The 21,951-nt window shown below is 36.3% G+C and overlaps 1 protein-coding gene across 1 annotated transcript; it reads left to right on the forward strand.

The window, feature by feature from the left end:
- Nucleotides 1–570: 570 nt before the first annotated feature.
- Nucleotides 571–21,186, forward strand: XRN2 (5'-3' exoribonuclease 2; the record flags this gene model as incomplete). The annotated part of the gene is made up of 20 exons (XM_010172095.1): nt 571–731; nt 812–923; nt 2,170–2,281; nt 3,404–3,462; nt 3,542–3,631; nt 4,749–4,821; nt 4,927–4,977; nt 5,276–5,433; nt 5,863–5,937; nt 6,040–6,173; nt 6,264–6,321; nt 6,412–6,519; nt 7,570–7,614; nt 8,801–8,932; nt 10,282–10,400; nt 13,796–13,931; nt 17,576–17,683; nt 17,759–17,848; nt 18,371–18,443; nt 21,103–21,186. Coding segments are annotated over 20 exons (1,978 nt in total), but the record flags the coding sequence as incomplete, so codon positions are not given.
- Nucleotides 21,187–21,951: the final 765 nt, after the last annotated feature.

Here is a 21,951-nt window from a genome sequence, read left to right on the forward strand (position 1 = left end):
AGCTTGTTGTGTCATCAGCTGGGCTCCAGTCTGTCATCAGCCACAGGTGAATCACATTTACTGCCCTGCCTCCCCCAGGTGTGTGTGTGACTTCAGTATCCATTGCAGTGACAAAAGGCAGAGGTGCAAGTTTGTTTGGAAGTTTCAGTTGGAGGAACTAAGTGTTTCAAGTAGAAAGATTTGTATATTTCTTGGTTATTGTTAAAGTTATAGCATCACATTATAAAGTTTGAAGTCCCTTTGGTAAATTTTGAGGGAGTCAGTATGATCCTGGCAGTAGAAAGAATTGCTTTCTTGAATAATATGAGGTATGGAAATTTCATGTTTATAATACATGCTAATGAACAGAAATGAACCGAATCTGCTGTAACTCATAATATCTTCTAGTTGTGCTAGTTTATAAACACCCTTTTTTTTAAAAAAAAACAAAACACTATAAGTGTGCATCTTCAGGTAATTATGTGAGTAGCTTGTTGCTATCTTTTTTTCTATTGCACTTGAAAAAAATAAACTTCATTGAGTCTGTGCATTAGTATGTCAGTTGGTTATTTGTGATACTTCTCTAATCAGGTACTGAAATGTTTGTTTCAACTGCGTTCACAGGCTAAAGAGTGCAATGGCGTCAAGGCTCCAATTGATACAAGTAAACCCAACCCTAATGAGGTGGAATTTGATAACCTATATTTGGATATGAATGGCATAATTCACCCTTGTACACATCCAGAAGACAAGTAAGGCATTTTTTTGTCTCTTTACAAATACAATTTATTGATACCATTTCAGATGTTAAATTTAATGCTCTGTGTTTTAGGCCAGCACCCAAAAATGAAGATGAAATGATGGTTGCGATTTTTGAGTATATTGACAGGATCTTCAACATTGTAAGACCAAGACGACTTCTTTACATGGCTATAGATGGAGTAGTAAGTATTGATATATTTAGTTCCAAGTAATGTCTGTTTGTGAAATTAGGGTAGATGCCATCTGCTCTCATAAGATCCTTTGAGAAATAGTTTTCTAAGTTGAAAAACTACAGGTAAAATACACTGTTACTTTTAATTACCCTCAACAAAATTAAATTATTCATGGTTTTTGTTGTCCATGGGGTTATATGAGCTGGCTAATGTAGTCTACTGCATTCTGAACTTTGCTTCTGAAAAGCAGGAAACTTCTGTAAGACAATAACACTCTGAAAATGTTTATGTTCCTCTGTTCTGGGTGTTTAGTAATAATTTATGCCGCAGGCTGGGAAAGACCAGAAAATGATTTAAGTAGATGCACTTAAAATGGACAGTGACTGAATTGTGCTGTGGAATATTTCACAGACTAGGCTTAAGGCACATTTGAAGTTGAAAGCTTGTCTTTTCCATACCTGATCCTCATTTCCCCTTGGTATATCAGGTTGTCTAATGAAAGTTACCACCTTTTCTTAATAACTTTGCTTTACTGAGTATTTTTCTATCCAGATTGTGTAGTCTCACTGAGAGATGCCAAAAAGGCCTAGCAAACTGCTGGTAGGCCTCTTAAGCTTTCGCTGTTTTTCTAGGCTTTTCAGTTTCTCAAAGGTAAAATGAGTATCATTAAGATACTTATAAAAACATAAAAAGAATTTTAACCTGAATTCAAGAGCAGGAATTCCTAATTTATGTGTGTATAGAGAAGTAATCCCAACTAAATGTTGGTGTATCCTTTTAAAAACCCCAACATACCTGCTGTAAGTAATAGCTAACTACTGTCTGCTGTAGTCTTTTTATTTTCAAAAGAGTTATGAATACAATTGTAGGAGTTTCTTGTTGGAGAAAGGGTATGTAATAAATAATGCTTCTCAGGTACACATCACTGTAAGTTTCATTTATTTTGCAAGTGAAACTTTGAATCCTTGAGCACTGTATATTTCTGAGATGTACAGCTGTGGTTGCTACTGGCTGACCTCATGAAGAAGCTTAAGAGACCTATTTAGAAATGTTTCTGGCTCCCTTTGCTGCCATATGAGAGCTAGTGGTGATGTGAGGGAGGGACAACAGAAGTCCCTGTTTCAGTTACAGTTTAGATTGATGTCTTGTTAAATGGTTGTAGAATCACAGACTGGCCAATTTCAAAAGACTCGTCCAGAAAGGAAACAATTGTCCAGATGCAATAACTGAACCAAGCATTATACTTTTTTTTTAGGCTCCACGTGCAAAAATGAATCAACAGCGGTCGAGAAGATTCAGAGCATCAAAGGAGGGCATGGAAGCTGCTGAAGAGAAGCAAAAGATAAGACAAGAAATTCTGGCAAAAGGTAGAACTGTGGCCATATCTGAGTTTTTTCAAGTGAGAGTCATCTTACTTGTTTTGAATGCTTCAGTAATAGTTAGAAAAGGGATGTCTTGCTCAGTGGATATTTGTACATTGCTAGGAGAAGGAGGGAATAACAAGCCTACAGAAGGATGGATCTGTGTTTTCCAAAGTTAAGAACTAAAATAAAACAAAATATCATTTTTTTTTTCTTCTTCTGTCTCTTGCCCGAAATGGATTTGTGTTGAGTGCTCTTAATTCCTTTAGAAAAAAATTGAACAGAAGAGCAGGGATAAATGTAGCAGTGAGAAACTAACCAAAACTCTTATGGAAGGAAGTACAAGTTTTTAGGGCTCAATGAAAGGAGAGTTGAGGCTTAAAAGCAGGGATGAAATGAAACTACTGCTGCACAGGAATAATGAACTGTGAGCAAGGGATGTTACTTGATAGTGGAAACTCTAAACTCAGTGAGGAAACAAAGTCAGTGCAACTTTCTAAGAGTGACAATGACATGACTGGAGTGGAAGGAGTGTGTGTAGCTGAAGCATGCTGTCTGGGCTGGAGCAGTTAATTCAGTTGACTGTGTAGGAGGAATGAATGCTGTAGCCCAAGTGAGAGGACCATTGTGTAACCTAGTTAGAGATTTAAAAGGAAGGACAAAGACTTTATTAACATTTCTTCCTGTAGCATTTCTAGACTTCGAAGACCCTTTATGAAGCTCAGAGATGAGAGAAGTTGGTGTAACCCTGTTTGTGAGCCCAAATGAATAGATAGTGGAAACATAGGGGAGAATATGTAAGAAAATAATTATTTCCTAATGTTTTATCTCATTTAGCAAGCTTAGTTTCTTTAGATTTCTTTCGCAGTCTTTTGACACAATAGGTAGTGAAATCAATTTTCTGAAGTAACAACGTTTGTAAATGTACTAACACCTTATTTTAAGATGCAGATAATATAATGGTAAGAGTTGGTTTAGCTTTGGGTTTTTTTGTTGGTTTTATTTTAAACAAGGTAATTTTCAATAAGTGTTAATGTTATCAGGGGAAGCATCAGGGTTTTTATCATACAAAAACATTTTTAATGTTCCATATTAATTTACTTCTGTTAAATGTTTTTATTGCTTTAGGTGGCATTCTTCCTCCAGAAGAAGTGAAAGAGAGATTTGACAGCAACTGTATTACCCCAGTAAGTAATCTTGCACTTTAACCAGTAATTGCCAATGTCTGAATGAAGGTGTAATGTATTTTCTTCCGTCACTTTTTAGGGAACTGAGTTTATGGACAATCTGGCTAAATGTCTCCGCTATTACATTGCTGACCGTTTGAACAGTGACCCAGGGTGGAAAAATTTGACAGTAAGTTTCACAGTCTCATACTCCAGGAAAATTAAGGTGATCTGTTAGGCTGGGTTGGGAAATAATGGAAGAGTATAAATTTAACAGATTTGTCTCATCTTCTGGCACTGTACTGTTATTAATAATGGACCAACTTGCACATTCTACTGGGACTTCAGAGATACATTTCATCCTAATAACACAATCTAACAGCACCATTTGTTTTGATTTCATTTAAGAGCAATGAAAAGATTTGATAGTAGAAGCCACAATTTGATGTAATGGGAGACAGGGTTTTAGGAATACTTTTTCTTCTCTTGAGGAAGGTGTCAAGATACATTGTATATGTATTCTTTTCAGTATTTCTTCTTTTTTTAAAATTGTTTGCTGCCTCAAGTAGCCTTAATTTTCTTAGTTATTCTAATGATGGATGACAGTAGGTGACAGGCAATGAAAGTACATATCAGCTTTCTTGCCTTTCTGGACTTTGAAATTCTCTCCTCCTGTTCCTCAACCACTCCACCCCCACTGAGTTTTGTTTCTGTCAACCCTCTGTTTGCTCTGTATAAGAGGGCAGAGTAGTCAGTCTTCTCAGGTGCAGCTGTCTCTTTTATTTTCCATAAGTTGACTACTAAAGTGCTCTAATTAAAGGGCAGTTGACTCTGCTTAATTCTCTCCATCAGATATGAGTTTTATAAACGCTAGTGCTCATCTGGACATCAGTGTAAGGAAGTGTATAATGTGATAATGTATCAGTGTGTTACGAGTTCAGAAGATCTAAAGGGAAGTGGGCATATGTCTGCTTTATCTGTTAGCTCTCTAGTGCATATTTTGATTGCCCTGGTAATTTATCAGGAAAGTTGAAATATGTTAGTTAGTGACGTGATCATTTCGGTGGTATTTGGATCAATGTCAGCTTCATCCTAGAATTAGTAGGGAAGAATTAAAATCTATTCATTGGTTCCAAACTCTTAAATAACGTCATTTTGTATCATAATGTTTTAGTTAAAACTGCAGATTAGAATTTCAAGTATTCATCAGTGAGATTCCGTATATGAACTACATAAGGTTTTTGTTTTTGTTTTGTTTTTTTTATTGTGGCAGCATAAATTGTTTACATAATTTCAATGTTTCACAGGTTATTTTGTCTGATGCTAGTGCTCCTGGTGAAGGCGAACATAAAATCATGGATTACATTAGAAGACAAAGAGGTAAAATTCAAATAAACGTGAATGTTCGTTTTAAATTAAAGTGTGGTCAGTAGTAATACTTTTTGTGTGACTTTGGTTGACTAAATGTAATTTTCTTTTGTATAGCTCAACCAAACCATGACCCAAACACTCATCATTGTCTCTGTGGGGCTGATGGTGAGTTCTCTTCTGCTAGCAATATGTCCTCTTAAGTTTTCTTGTACTGTTTTGTGGTTGAGTTGGGCTGTGGTTTTTAGGCTTTCACTTGTATTTGTGTAAATAATCCAATGTATTTGTTAGTTTTTGAAAGCTCTGTGTAATATATGGAGAAAGATATTTCACTTAGTTTGTTGGCAAGGACATCTCTGTGTTCATACTTGCTTAAGGTAGAATGTACTTCACTTTTACACTTCTTAAAAAAAGCTTAATAATGTTTATCCTTCATTGTATTTTATTCTTCTCTTTTGATTGGTAGCTGATCTGATTATGCTTGGGTTAGCTACGCATGAACCAAACTTCACTATAATTAGGGAAGAGTTTAAACCAAATAAACCCAAGCCATGTGCTCTTTGTAACCAGATGGGTCATGAGGTTAAGGATTGCCAAGGTTTGCCCAGAGAAAAACAAGGCAAGGTAAGAATTTTACTATTTCTAGAAATTATTTTTATCTATAAACTAATTTATATTTTAAGGAGAGCCTCAATTGTTCTTGCTATTGGTTTTGGCTGAAACATAATGCAAATTATATTATTGGGATTGCTTAGTTTTCCTTTTATATTAATAAGTAAAAATTGTCCTTTGTAGCACAAAAATACTACGCCACACCTAACATCCTCACTTGCAGTGTTTTGTTGGATGGGGTTTGTTTTTTTTTTCCCACTGACAAGAAAAAATGATCAGTAACTTCAGACATGCAAAGCAGCAAAATGTGTGCTTGGTATAAGAACTTGAGAGACTGTACTTGTATACCTCTTAACTCCTCTCAAAGTAATCCTTTAAAATTGAGCTGGAGAAACTTTAAGGTGAGCTTGGATGTAATGCAACTTTTAACTTCTATTTTAGCATGACCAGTTTGCAGACAGTCTTCCTATCGCTGAACAAGAATTTATCTTCATCCGATTATGTGTTTTGCGAGAGGTATGTTGAAGCAATTTCTAGATGTACTTTGTATAAATAATATTTTTAAACTCCATACACAGTGTTTTCTAATGTCCTTTTTCTTTTGTTTGTGTGTTGCAGTATTTGGAAAGAGAACTCACTATGGCCAGTTTGCCTTTCAGTTTTGATTTTGAAAGAAGTGTTGATGACTGGGTCTTTATGTGCTTCTTTGTGGGAAATGACTTTCTTCCTCATCTGCCGTCTTTGGAGATTAGGTAGATGAGAATATGTTTTCTATTCCTGCAAGTATACCTACTGTGGCTTAAAATTGTAAGAATCTCATGCTTTTGTTTGTTTGTTTTTAGGGAGGGGGCGATTGATCGCTTGGTTAACATATATAAAAATGTGGTGCACAAAACTGGGGTAAATTCTTTTTCTTTTTCTTTTAAAATATCTATGGTTTTGCTCCAAAAATAGACTTGTTTTTCAACTATATTATTTTCTAATTTGCAGGGATACCTCACAGAAAGTGGTTTCGTCAACCTACAGCGGGTCCAGATGATCATGTTAGCTGTTGGAGAAGTTGAAGATAGCATTTTCAAAAAGAGAAAAGATGATGATGTATTTTTTTGTTGTTGTTGTTACATTATTGGAGTTTGGTTACTGTTAGACTGTGACACTCCTTTAACAGAATAAGAAAAAAACCCCAAACTTCATATTTTTTTTGTTACAATTTCCAGTGAATTCCTCTGTATTCAAAAAAAGAACTGCATGCTTTGAATTGATTTTCTTTTCCTGGGGTGCAAGGTCTGTTTTTCTGATTGTTATCCCAAGTAACAGCAAAATGAAAGCTGCAAGCAAATTCTGTTACTGTCTGCAACTTTTTCAATAGCTGCTATGAAAACTGAAGGAGGAATTGTTTTGTAATTTGCTGCAACCTGTGGAAGTGCAAGCCATGAGCAGGGGTGAAATGCTCAAGTTGAATTCTAAGTGCATTCTTGCCTTGCAGTATCTCCTGCCATTTTTAATGCATCCATAAATTGTTGTTCTTTTGATCTGTCTCCACAGTTTGTGCAGGTTTTTGCAGACATATTCCAGTTTATTCATTAACTACAGGGTGTAAACCACTTTGTAAATGAAGGAGCAGAATTGTATTTACTTCCTAGTCAAAAAATACTGTGCCAGTGCTGGCAGAATGTTTTGTTTATAATTGTGCCAGTCTGCACCTCTCTTGAAGTGGGAATGCCAGTCTGATGTTCAGGTTTTCAGTTTCCATGGCCCAAGAATAAGAGATATCTTTCCTTGAGCCTCTTCTCTTCCTGTTTCTAGGACTTTAATCTTTCCCCTACATTTTTTTATTTTTTGATGACTGTTCCAGTGCAGGCAAGGTAACTTGTGTCCTTTGACAACTGCTGTCACCTTGAAGTAAGGCCAGTGGTAAACTCAATAGATAATATAAGTGATTACTGAAGTTGTGGGGCTTTGAATACACAACTACTTTTTCCCCCCATAGGTTTTCAGGGTAGGGTAGAAAATAAGAATTGACGTGTATCTTATTCAGAACATTACATAAGAACCTTGTAGCCTTTGTCAGTAGAAGATTATAATGAAATATTTTTCCAAGAAATCTGTATGCTTGACTGACTTTATTTCTCTTTATTCTCTATTTAGGATAACTTTAAAAGACGGCAAAAAGAAAAGAGAAAAAGAATGAAGGTAAATCAATTCCTTTCACAATACAAAACCTAGCAAGAATTAAAATGTATACTGTAGCTTTCAGCAGATGTGTTGGTTGAAACTGCCGCTTCAATCATGATATTTTCTGGCCTGCGTGTAAACTGTTTTAAAGTGGGTTTTTATGTCTTTTTGTAGACTGGAGCTTTGAAAGAAGAAATTGCATATTAAAGGTTTCTTAAAAGGGAAAGAAGGGAGAGTGTTGAATGTGCTGGATGAAAGCTGTATGTTGCGTCCTTCAAATCTACACAAATCTGCACTTTCATGACTATTTAGTGATGTTTCAGCATGGTCACCGTGCAGGAATTAGTTTTCCATGCATTGACACAAGTCGTCTCAGCAATTGTATTGCTGAGGGCAATGGAGCTGAGCGTAAGAGTTTAGATTTAAATATGTATACCAGTTTGCATTAAATGGATTTGCTTGATTGGAGGCATATTTCTGAGAAAGCAAGGAAGGCTTACCCCAAACTATAGTTACCTCACATTCTGCCTGCAAGCAAGTCAGTGTTGCCACATATCTCTCAAATGTAATAGAGAATCATTAGCTGTGATGGGAACATTGGATCTTTCTGACCTATGTAACTTGAATTCTTTCAAATTATGTTATTGGAACGATGTTGAGTTTTCTTCTATTCAGAAAATATTTGGATATTTAAAAAATTAGCTCTTGTATGTTCATTTCAACATAGTCTTGTTCTTGGTTAGGACGTTCAGAAAACTTTCAAGGCGTATGATGTCCCCACTCTGAGTACTATCTAGATTTTGTGTTTATTTTTTAATTTATGTATTTTTTTTACTATCCCTATTAGGTTGGAAGAGGTTATTCACTTTGCTTACAAAGAACATGTTCTTCACAGTAAATTAGATGAAGTTTCACTTCCCCAAAAAACTGTCTTTCAGCCCATGTAGAAAGAACATCGGCACAAAATGCAGGGCTTGTTTGGAGTTTAAGAGCTTAATCAATTACAGGAATATAAGGGTTTCACTTGTCATCTTTTGTCTGGTTGTGATTGTTAAACATAACTAATTTAAGCTGAACTGAGTGAGTGAGTAAATTAAGCTTGGTTTATATAACGTGTTAATCTGAAAATTGTGAGAGAGTGTCGTCATGCTGCTGTGGAGATTACACGGCTTTTTCACTATACTTGTGTGTATTTATCTTTTAGAGGGATCAGCCTTCTTTTATTCCTGGTGGACAGTTTTCTCCTCAAGCTCTGGGAAATCGATCTAGTCCTCAGGCAATCAGTAACCCTAGACAAGCTGCTTTTGAGATGAGAATGCATGACAGACAGAATTCTGTAAGTAGATGTTCAAAGGTATTTATGCATAGAAGGGGAAATAATCACATCCTGTGTTACTCTGGACACCTTTTTCTCTACCCCACCAAGCTTTCTTGAAAAGCAGACACCAATTTTATTTATTTATTTATTTATTTCCCCCAAGGAAGTGGCTTTTAATAACCAATTTTTGTGAGACAACTTGAATAAAGTTGTGTTCATTATTGTAATGGTTGATATGATACTGTTTGTTAAATAGTTCTGGGGGAGCAATATGAGGTGAATGTATCCCAGTCAAATGTGGTGGAACTTCTCCCCAAACTTGTTTGGCACGTGTGGAATCAAACCTCTTGTGAGAACCAGTTTAGGAATGTCTTCAGTAGGTTTATGAGAAACACAAACTGAATACTGAGCTGGAGGTCTTTTAATACTCTTTTTGGAGTTTGTATACACACAGAGACATACATATCTGTATTTTAGAAATGTGTGATTTGCATAACTGTGTTTGTCAGCTGCTCTTACTTTACTCCAAAGCATTGTTTTTCACTGGGAAGAGGAAAAACTTGGATGAAGTTTTTGGAAAGATATTAGAAAGTGAGGGAAAACTGGAAATAAGTTGAGTGCTGTGTTAGAAGTCTTGATTGTTAACTTTAAATAACAATTATGACAGACATTTTCTTTCTGGGCATAAATCTTCATCCACACAGTGAACAAATTAAAGCTCCTTTTCATCATAAAGATATATGTTTTGTCTCTTAAATCTAAATAAATACAATATGCTTTTTCAAAGTATAATTTCTACTATTCTTCCCTTTTAATCTTGAAACTTTTGCACATGAGTTAAGCAAATCAGTTCCTTTATGGAATGAAAGAATTTTATTTTAGGCTCTGAAAGGGGTTTAAAAGATCAGTTGTGAAGAAACTTCAGAGTATTTTTGACAGTTCTGAATTACAAGCAGCATTTTTACAGTAGTCTGCATGTGCATTTTTCATGGTTGGCTGTAAAATGAGGTTGTAACACAGGCTGTAGGACTAGAGAAAACAGTTGTATTCCAAAATTGGAATATGTTTAAAAAATGGCGTGTTTTATCATGTCTTGCTTATTGCATCTTTTTCTTTCTCAAGTACAATGAACTTTTTGCCTGTATATATCAATGCCTGCTTTTTAACACAAAGATGTGTTCTTCTTTTCTTTTGCTACTTGACTGAATAGTTTAAGGTTTATGTAGCTTTTACCTGGAGTTTTTTTGGGAACTAAAAATATTGCATGTGTTTATCACAAAGCTGTTAATTTTAACTTGAATTTTAAATGCCTAATAAATCCTTTCCCTGTCCCCCCCCGTATTTATCTGTAATAATTCTGACCTTAGACAACTTCATCATCTCCAAATACCAGCTTCACTTCTGATGGCAGCCCATCGCCGGCAGGAGGAATTAAGCGAAAAGCTGACGATAGTGACAGTGAACCTGAGCCAGAGGATAATATCAGGTGAAACCATTTTTTTGTAGCACTTTGTTAGCAAATTGCTGAAATAGATGCAGTCTAATTAATGCCATTTAGCTTAGAGCAGCAGTGCCTTCAGATGCTTTTCTGTGATCTTTTTATCCACTGGTAATTAATGTGGAGGGTTAGAATATTCAGTAAATTCCAGTGAGATGCGTAAGCTATAGCTGTTAAATCTAAGTATCTAGATTAGTATGCGTGCAGGTTTTCATCCTCCAAGCCACTGCTCCCTTTGAGACCAAGCACTAGATTGGCGAGGCATTCACTGTTCAGCTTTGATTGTGTGAGCTGAATGCCACTGTTTTGCAGTTGAATTTTTGAGCTGTTTAACCCATAAAATACAGTTGCATTCACGTGTGCAGCATTATTTATCTTGACTAGCACAATATGTTTTCCTCCACTTTTGATTTGTAGCAGGCCCTGTTTTGTCTATGATGACAAAGTTCTTTAAATATCTTAAGATGACTGATCCCTAGATGATTAAGGGATAGGAATTTTATGAGAATTAACTGACAGTGAATTACCAGTGAGTCTGCATTTATCAAAGATTTAAATCAAGCTATAGCCCTTTAGTCAAGGGTGAAGGCACTTACAATTTTTTATTAAAATATTCTGACCTGATAAATGCAACCAGTAGGTTCTTGTTTCCTGTAGAGTCAGGGGATGTAGGTGGACATTGGAAAGCAATAAGGGTTATTTTGTTGTGAGGTACTGATCACTAGTGTCCAGCACTGTTCTTGTGATGTATTTGTGACATCTAGTCCATGGAATCCTCCAATATCAGATATTCTAGCTCTCATTCCTATTTTGTTTCATGAATGTGCAGATCTGAATGGATTTTTTTTTTAATCAAACAAGTAGAATTTTTATCTAGAATCAGAATAAATTTTAACACTACTTTCCATTTGAATTTTATCAGAGGTTCTAAACCAAGTTTTAACAGGTTTATAGCAGCTAGTGTGAGTGAAACATAGTGATTTATGAGAAGCAATAGTTTGACAGGGTTGGTATTGTCAAGCAAAATATGATCCATTTGTCCACAGTTATTTAAGCTCTTTTGTAGCTCAGAATGTTTATTCATATCCCTTTCTGAGTAGAAAGTAATTTTATACTTCTCATTGTAAGTAAGAACAACTGCATAAGTGTACTAAATGCAGCAAAGTTGTTTGCAAAAATACATTTTATATTTAGAATGACTTTAAAACTAGAACAAACAGTTCTAGTCAGCTAGCAGGTTGGTTTTTTGTTATCTTACAGAAAAGGCTTTTGAAGTTTATGCAAGTGTCTAGCTGCCAGGGAGCTCCTAGGGTCAGATGGTCATAGACTGTAGCGCACGTAGCTCTGTCCTTGTTCACCTGGCTTTCTTGAACTCTTGAAAACATCTCTTGGTTTCTCTACCTCCTCATCAGTTTGAATCATCTTTGAACTAGCTCAGGTCAGATTTTAAAAAGTATCCCTGTACTGGGCAACCAACTTGAAACAGAAGCAAGGGAAGATCTTTTTTAGTAAAACCAAAAGGATATGCATTGTGTAAAAAAAACAAACAAACAAAAAACCCCCCCAAAAAACCCACCAAAAAACCCCACCAAAACAAAACAAAAAAACCCCCACATAAATCAATCTTTGCCTGTCTTAAAGACTTCATATGCTATATTTATTGCACTGTGACATTCTGACAAGTGTAAGTTTGAGTTGACCTCCCAGATTACTTGTGTGCTTCAGATCCTGTATGTAATTTAAAGTGGTCACAGCTTTTGTGGAAAGGAATCTTGCATGATGATTTTCAGATGTGACAATCAATGCCAAATTTTGAATTACTGAGAATAACACTATATTTAAAAAAAAAAATAAAAATAAGGGAGTATCTGATTTAACTGGTTCTAAATCAGATTTGCAATTTGCTTTAGTTTACTTGAATACCAAATTTAATGTGAACTTTTGAGATATGTGTGTCTAAAATTCAGGCACTATGGTGAATAATAGGTTTAAATTTAAAACAAACAAACAAAACAATAAAAAAACATAAACGGAAAAGCACCAACACAGATAGTTTTGTGAGGGAGGCCAGTTCTGAAGCATGATACAATGGTTGAACCAAATGTTAAGTAGAACTTAGTATTTCTGTTACTTAAACTACCTTTTTAGATGGCAGTCTCTGAATTGAACTGGAATTTCCCCCAAGATTGTCATGTCTGTTAGGACTAACAGCTTGAAGTTTTATGTGCATGTTAATAGCTCTTTGCTTGTGGCACAACTTTTCTCTCAAAATTGACACATCACCTGCTGAATGACAGGGAACACACGAGATGTAGTGAGCGGATAAAACGCCTGAGGAAGGAAAACTGTGGAGCCTGTAGGCAGTGATTCCTGTTGCTGCCCACGCCCACGACAGCTGTGTTCCCCCTGCCCCCTCAGTTTTTTGAGGGGCCCATGGTCTGTGCTTACTGTTATTCTTCACAGAATATTCTTTCTTGTAATGTGGCACTATTGACTTTTTACCTAATGTTATACAGTAGAGCTTAGGGGTTCAGATGCTTGTCTGTCAAAGATGAGCAAGTGGTTGTTTTCCCCTGCCCCATCCGTAGACAGACATAAGGGGGAGCTGTGTGAAGTAAGGATAAATGGTGTCTTGAGACTGCTCTTTTGACTCCAATATCTATCTCTGACATTAAAAGATTGAAAATCCCTGTGTAAAAGGTAACTCATCTGATCTGAGTCAGCGACCACGGGATTCCTGAGCTGCAGATAATTCTGCTGGTAATCGTAGCTTGTCTGAACAGCAATAGAATATAGAAATCAAACTGTTGTTCCTTATTATTTATTTGCTTACTTTTAGTTTTGAGTAGCAGGGAAACTATATAACTTTTCTGCTTGAGAGGGGCATTAAGAATAGAGGAATGAACTTGATGTAAAAAGATATTCCAGTAAGGTAAAAGATTTTGGCCTGGGGTAGATTAAACAAAAAAAGGAAGAAGAGTTTGTTCTCTTTCTAGTGGTTGAAAGAGTTAAAGAACGAAGTTCAAATGGCAGTTTTGTTAGTAGATTCCTGGGAAGAAAGATGAAATTGCCGACTAGAAACAATACTATTCCGAAAAATCCTGACAGCAGCAAGCACGAGTTTGAAAATCTACCCTGCTCCTAACAAGTACTTTGAAGACGTGTTTATCGGGATGGTAGCTGCAGAACTTCATCTGGGTTTTCTATTATGCCAACCATCAAATTTTATTCTCTTGCTATTGAGTATCAGTTTTTAAGCTTTCGTTTAAATTGTATAAAAATGGGAATTGAAGTAGCAAGTGACTTTGGCTTGTATTTTAATTCAGATATGTAAATGTGAATATATGAACACGTGTCAACATCTGTTTGTGTTTGTTATGCAGGTTATGGGAAACTGGTTGGAAACAGCGCTACTATAAAAACAAATTTGATGTTGATGCATCTGATGAGAAATTCCGTCGTAAAGTTGTACAGTCCTATGTGGAAGGGCTTTGCTGGGTTCTCAGATATTATTATCAGGTACTTAAAAAATTATTTTCTGAAATTTCGGTTTTCTTTTATATCTGCACCCTTTTTCTTTTCAGGAAATAATAATTATCCATTGCTCATTTTTGAAAAGCAGTGCTTTTTTTTTTTTTTTTTTAAGATATAAAGTAAGTGGGTGCCCATTCTATTTGACACTCAAGATTTGAATGCAGTTTTTGTTTCTCACATACAGTAGTGGTTCTTGTTAGTTTATTAAGGACTGATGCACATTTTTCCTTTGCAAAACATAGCCATGCACAGTGAAATTGCAGATGAGTAAATGAGCGAACAAAGGACAAAGCCTGTGAAATGCTAGTAAGAATTTGAAAGGAACAGAGTTGTCAGTCTCCTCCATAGATTGTAATGATGTTCTATGAAGTGTATTGTGATTGAAATAATCTGTATCTGATTTAAATCTTTTGATAATTGAGATGTCAGATTGACAAGAGATTAGTTAGACATATTGGGGTTGGTTGCACTGATGGTTAATAACTAGCTTTGTGCCTTGAAGACTGAGTTATATTTCATGTGTGACCTGGGAACAGAATGTGCTCGAGCTGATGGAGTTTATCTGTCTCAGCAGGGCATTGTAGCTTGAATGCAGTACCATGTTGATAAAACAGCACATTTTTCGTAGGTGGCTCACACCTGTCCAACTTAAAGCACAAACAGGGCAAATACCTCACATGCCTGCAAAAAAACTGTGCAGTCCTAAAATTATTTCATTTTAACATGTATTTCCCCCCCCACCCTTGGAACCAAAAGGAAATGTGTTCCCTTCCACTGTATTAATTAGTTGAGTTTGGGCTCCAGCTTGCATATTATGGTGGATGAAAATCAAAAGTTGAAAGTTTGCAAGTCTGTTGCAGTTGATCTGCAGGAGGGCTAAACTCTCCACATCCTTGAGTTAGCTCCTTTTGCAAAGGACAAATGTCACCTGGATACCTTTATAGGTGGAAATTTCTGACATGATCCTGCTGTCAGTTAAGGTCTGCTGAAAACGAACCATATTCCTGTTAACCATGGCAAGATGTATTCCTAGGACTCTACACGTGCCCATGTTTCTTCAAAGTGTGTAAATGAATCTTCAGATTAATTAATTAATCTTCAGTGGAGGTGTCTGCTGGAAAACTCAGTGTGATCTTCAGTGATGCAGTAGTACAAAACCACTGCAAAAGGCAGTCTGGATTTTAAGGGAAGCCGAAGGGCTTAGAGGAACAGAGTAGATGGCAAAACTGAGATAATATTTATGAGGTGACCAAAATATTTATACTCATTTAAAGATTGTAAAAATAAATTCGTTTTATTCAAAGAAGTGTGCAATGGGGTGTGCATTCATTGTTTTGTGATCAGTGGCCATGGCCTTGTGTGCTTTTATAACCAGTCAGGATTGCATTTGCTTGTGCACTGTTGAGAGATTTGTGACTTCAAATGTATGGGAGGTGGACAGGCATATACCAAACTTAAAACTATGGGCAAGTCCCTATGCAACACTCGCTAGTTTAGCTTGTAAAACCAATGTAGTTACAAAGATGTATGTAGGTGACTTTGTCCTTCTGAGTTTGTAGATGTTCTGACTGAAGTGACTGATGCATATGGAAGTGATAGATGCTTATAGTTGCCAAAAAAAAAAAAAAAATGGTGAGGTTGACAACAACTTCAGACAAGACCATAGTGCTCCCAAGAAAACTGAGGAGGAGTGCAAATAGGACCTCAAGGAGAAGTGACTGTACAGAAATTATTTTCTGGTTTAGAAATATTTCAAAGGAAAACTTGATTAAAGTACACAAACATTTAGGGCTTTGTTTTTTGCCATTTTGCTTCATATTCAGATGACTTGAAAAGAAGGCAAGTCTCTCTCTAGACCTTATAAAAATTACATTACAGAGTTAAAATAGCACAGCAATGAAATATTGCACATGCTGCTGTTTGTACTTGCCTAGCAGAACTATATGTAGGCAAGATACTGTAACCTGCTATACATGGGCAGTCTGTCGTATCGGTATGGAGCAGCAGCCAAATCACTTTCTGGCCATATGGAAGTTAGATGAGGAAGCTGCTGGACTGGGGGAATTTAAAAATAGGTTTACTCGAGAGTTTTTGGTATTTTGTTCTGGGTTTTTTTTTTCTTTTTGTCATAATAAGACTTACTTCCAATAACTACTGGTCATTGTTCATAAAACTTCTGACAGAATACATTACGTGCTTTTTTGTTCTTATAAAAAGTTAATAATGCAGAGCATGTTCCACGAGTAGGAACATCTGTTTGGCAAGGGGGAAAAAATAAGGGAAAGGAAAAAAAAAAATAAAAATAAAGAAACCAAACCACCTGGCTTTTGAAACATACTGAAACCATCTGAAGAACTGCATCTAATAATTATAGTCTCTGTAATTTTATACCAAAAATATCGCTGGAGGAACCTCATTGACATTTACTTATTCAGAATTGGAAGTCAGAATAGTAGGCTTTTGTTTCAAGTGGTACTGATAAGAAAAATAGCTAAGGAGGTGAAAACTTGACTTAGACCTTCTAGAGCCACGTTTCCTTTACAGAGTGCATTGTGTTCTGATGTGTTTTGTTTATTTATTTTCTCCTTTTTGAGGATTATTTGCCTCTTTCAAGTGAATGCACTTTTTATTTCCCAATATTCAAGATGGAAGAATAAGAGGAAAAGTAAAATGTTACCCCAAGTGTGTATTGGTGCTTGTACTGAATAGAAAAGTAACAGTTAAAACCAGAATACTTTTCAACCTGCAACAAATATTGTTTACATTTTCACACCTTGTAGAGTGTATCATATCAGGGTTCTCTGGTCCCCCATATTTCCAAGTTAGTGATGGGATTTTGCATTGGAAAACAGTAGTGCAAATTGTGTGCTGCCAGAAAAATACTTCTGTTCCTATTGAGACCTCTGTAATGGCTTTCTTACTGGGACAATTCTACTGTTTATACAATTATAGAGAACTTGGAAATTCCTTCTCTGTCTCATCTGTGTGTATTTCCCTGTGTGAGATGTGGTAGCAACTCTACTCAAGTTGAAAATGTGTCCAGTTGTTACAGGCTCTGCAGCTTAGCCCCAGGGACTGCTTCACTGGATAGACTGTGATTTCCTACTCTTTGCAAGAAATTTTTGTGCTTGATCTTATTGGATTTTCTGCACATACTTGTGTGTGTTTTCTTGAGGGGGAGGAAAAAAGGCATGAGGTGCATTAGAGTGTCCTGTAGCTAAGGTTAAGATTCTGCTGTAAGGTCTTTTGTGTCGTTCCGGTGCTAGGTCCTGTCTCTTTGGCTGTCTCCCTTAGTGACTCAGACCTAGCACATAGCAAGAGTCCTTTGGCATAGAAGTCTATCTGCTGTTCTGTGCTGCTGAGGAAATGCCCGAGGTCTCCATTCACTGTCCAGTGAACTCACTCGCTCTAGTCTGGCTATGAAAAATTAAGTCCCAACCTGAAGTCCAGAGTACCTTTAGAGGCAAGAGCTCTTTCTTTTTTAATCATGGGGACTCCCATTTCTCCTGGTTGATGCTGGGCTCAATTTTGGCATCTTTAGTGACTGGGCTACGTGATTTTTTATTTTTTTTTTTTCCTTTTACTTTTCTGATTTGTCTGATTTTGTTTCTCTTGTTTCTCTACCCCAGGGCTGTGCATCCTGGAACTGGTATTACCCTTTTCACTATGCTCCGTTTGCTTCTGACTTTGAGGGTATTGCAGACATGCCTTCAGATTTTGAGAAAGGCTCAAAACCGGTAGGTCATCTTTATTTATTTATGGTTTAACAGCTGATTAGAAGTGTCCTACATGTGCTTGTTTAATTTCAACAGTTTAAGCCTCTCGAACAACTTATGGGAGTATTTCCAGCTGCAAGTGGAAATTTTCTGCCACCAACGTGGAGGAAGCTCATGACAGATCCGGTAAGAATCCTTGTTGTGTTCCTCTCTGTAAGGTTATGTCATCTTGCAGTTGTGTGACTGTGAGTTGCTCCTCCTTACTTCAGGCAGAAAAATAATGGAGACCAGGATGGAATGTTTTTGGTAGATTGCAGAGATTCTTCAAAGATCCTTAAAAGTGGTTCTTTGAATTCACATATTTTTCAGTGAGAAAAATTATTTCCTGACTCTTCTACACTTCAGTAAGATTGTTTGATTTCTTATAGAAACCTTGCAAAAGTTATTGGGGAGCAGATACATTAACTCAGTTATCTGGAATTATTCTATCCCACTTAACTTCTTGTTTTGATACTCTTAAGTGATGGAAATGCCCTACCACGCTTTGTGTTTAAATGGCATTTAATGAAAGATGTTTCTAGTAGTCAAAGTTCTTTGCATCTTCCTTAGCTTTGTGTTTGCTCGCCCTCTGTGAAGTACAGTACTACATGGCATTCTAAATTAATTTCATAATTGGCCTTAATGATATTTTTATTTTCTCAAATACAGGAATCAAGTATAATTGACTTCTACCCTGAAGATTTTGCTATTGATTTAAATGGAAAGAAATATGCTTGGCAAGGTGAAATTTCAGCTCTCTTTTTTTTGAGCTATAGTATACTTACCTTAGGCTTAAGAATATATATAAAAATAGGAAGAAAATGAAAAATTATCTTAGTGAGATAACGATGGACCAAGCCACACAGGTAACTTATGATATTTGGTATGGGGGAAAAAGTAGTTTACATCAGGTATATTTTTGAAAAAAAAAAATAGTATGAAGAACAAATTATGGTTCAGTAACTGATTTAGGATGGCAATGATAATTAGTAATTTCAGCAGTCATTCTAGATTTATTAATTTGTCCTGAACTAGATTAATAATTTTTTTCTATTTTTATCAGCATTACTGTGTAATTGTCTTTTGTCTCCTTTGCATTTAATTAGTGGATCTTGTTCTGTTCAATCAGTGGCTCATTAGTACCTTGCGAAAAATGCTTTGGGGAATATAGAAATATTTGGATGCGTACAAAGAATGAAAATTCAGCTACGGTATTTAATGCAACTTCTTCTTTCTTTAGAGAATGTTAACTTTAAAGGTCTGCCAAATTTTATGGCTGGTTACAGTATTCAACCAATAGTGTAACATCTCAATTATAGGTATAAACAATTATTTGGGCACAAAATGAAGCATATTAAATTCCAACTTAGTATAAGAAAGCACATTTTTTTTTCCTCTGAGAGTGGTCAGGCACTGGAACATGTTGCCCAGAGAGGTTTGTGGAGGCTCCATCCTTGGAGCTCACCTATGTTCTGGAATAGGCACAGTTAGACACACGAGTATTTTACTCGGGACAGTATTCCAAAATCAAAGAGAATATTCCTAGTTATTATGAGATATGTTGCATAGCAGGTTTTCCCTCTGTAACTTGAAGCCCTTTCTTACCCCTGTTACAATTCTGGCAACTTTCTGTAGTCCTTTTGTCCACTTACCAAATTTACAGTCTAAAGCAGTAATGTTTTAAGTAGCTACCACATGCTTTTAGAAGCCTGTAACATTAGTTTTGATTATTTAATGCTTAGTTTCATTATGAACTCTTTGTTTTGGATTAACATCTGGAATTCTCATACTTAAAAGGCAATTGTGAAACAAATATTTTTCCAAGCTGGAAGTAGAGACTACCTTAGTTAAAAAGCATCTAGTATACCTTGTCCTCCTAATGAAATCTTTCTTTTAAAGATGTGATTATGCTTCTGAAAGCTCAGCATTGATTCTTTTTGCGATCTCCTGGATAATGAACACTTCCCATTTTGTTGTCATTCCACCAGTGTGTTGTGAGGGTGGAAATAAATTGTTTGTTTTCTAGGGTAGGCTTATCACTGTTTCCCTTCACAAGTAGTTATGTTCCAGCTGAAATTTGAACATGACTGAGGTTTAGTGCTGTCTTTGATAAAGCAGTAGCCAGTCTGCATGAAGATTATCCTCGTACTTCATAAGCAGGGACAGTGCAGGTTTCTTGTTTGGTTGGAAACAGCAGGCTGTACAGTTCTGCTCCTTCTTGTTTTACAGTAGGCTAAATAAAATTCTGATTCAGTTAAAGTTTTGACATATTTAACATTTTATTTATAGCTTGTTTCAGACTGGTTTTGTTAGGAGAGTGTACAAGCTTCTGGTGTAATTACACTTCAGGTGAAGTTTTAGGTTGTTGCCTTTCCTTCAGCTCTAGGTCAATAATATTTGTTTTAATAAAATGACATAAGGATCTAAATTCTGAAGCAAAAGTGTTTCAGGCAGACCAAGTTTTAGATCGGGAATCTAAGTCTGTGGAAGTCCAAAGTCTCTGTGAATGCTGTACCTTAGAGTGATGACAAACATGTCTGAGATCTGCCTGCCAGTAGACCTAATACAGGCAGAAATATGAAACTATGAATATCAGTTTAGTAGAAAGCCTTTGCTGTCATCTTGGTCAGGGAAAGCCCTAGTAATGAGGGAAATAACTAAAATAATTACTCCAGATTCCAACTGATAATAATGGTGACAGAAATAAATCTTCAAAGACTTTTCGTAATAAATTTCCTAGTGCTTTCCTGGATTTTATAGTAGAAGAAAACATATACTGGAGCATACCAGGGAAGGCTGTTCTCCAGCTTCATCCAATATGATTGAATGGGCTCCGAGATGTGCTACTTAGTGAGGGATTTTGATCCTGAGAGGAGCCTTCATGTTATCTTGAAGTAAAATTAATAACTGATATGAATAGTTGCTAATGGATAACATCTGTATCACCTCATCCCTGAACTTGGGGTGATTTCTTCCATTGTTGTCTCTTAATAAATTAATTTGAATAAAGTAGCATTGAGTTCTGTCAGAGGAGTATCCTCTGTCAGAGGAGTATCCAATAAGACAAATAATTACTGTCTTACTGAGCTCATCTTGTTCTTAAATGAGGCACGTCTGGGTAGTGGTTACTGCTTCCCTAGTGCCTACCCAGGACTGGGGAGAAGGATGGAGGGCTCTTGGAGATAAGCTTCCCTTTTCAACCTGCGCTACTACTGAACTATTTTTCTCTTAGACAGCCTGCAGGGTCACAACCTCTGAAAATGTAGGGTTTTCTTTTATTTTCTGTGACTGATGCAACACTTGTTTCTTGGAATTTCCAAGAATATATTGGAACTTTGGAGCTTTCCATGTCTTACCCCTGCCTCAACAAGTGTGAAAAAACAATGTTTTGGTTTAACTAGGTGTTGCGTTATTGCCGTTTGTTGATGAGCGACGCCTTAGAGCTGCCCTGGAAGAAGTCTATCCTGACCTCACTCCTGAAGAAAGTAAGAATTGTGATACTTTGTTATGACTTGTTATTACTACTGTGTTTCACTCTTAACTGAGCAAGTTATAGTAGATGTTTGCTTGGATTGAATTATGGTAGGATGTAGCCTCTCCTCCATGGATGGTGCTGGTGATTAGAATGATCCTCGATGGGTTTGTTTTTGTAGCTTTCACTTACTTTTACTTTACTGAAGTAGACCCACATAAGACCTGAAAATTAGAAGGCAGCTTAATTGTATGAAATACTTCTACTAGTATACACTGTCAAAGTACTTGTTAGATTAATATGTTGCAATCAAAAGAATAAACTATGTTTCTAAATTTAGAGTTTATGGTAAAACTTGGTAGGTGTATTGACTGTTCTGACCAGTAGGCTGGCTGTGTCCAGTTATGATAAGTGAAGCTTCATATTCAGCTTACATAGGCAAATGTACCTGTTACTTTCTCTGTTGTACAAAAATAATAGCTGGTTCTTGTAGATAAAATTACTTGGGAGGTATAGGGTTTTTTCAGCCTACCTGTGTCTTTAGCATTACTGCGTTCTAAATTCAAGATGCCTCCCACTGAGCACAAGATTCCCGTTGTTTTACTGTCTGCCACTACCCTTCTGACCAGAGGCATTCTGTTCTAGGCAGAGACACTGTCTTTCCAACACTCTCAAGAAATATTCACAGCTTTCTCTAAATCACAAGGAAGCTTTCCTCTTTGAACAGGATGGTGTGCTGATCTGCTGTATTCCTTCCTTCCTTCCTTCCTTCCTTCCT

This window comes from Antrostomus carolinensis, unplaced genomic scaffold (assembly GCF_000700745.2).
Source record: "Antrostomus carolinensis isolate BGI_N321 unplaced genomic scaffold, ASM70074v2 scaffold46190, whole genome shotgun sequence".
In the NCBI taxonomy this organism is placed as follows: Eukaryota; Metazoa; Chordata; class Aves; order Caprimulgiformes; family Caprimulgidae; genus Antrostomus; species Antrostomus carolinensis.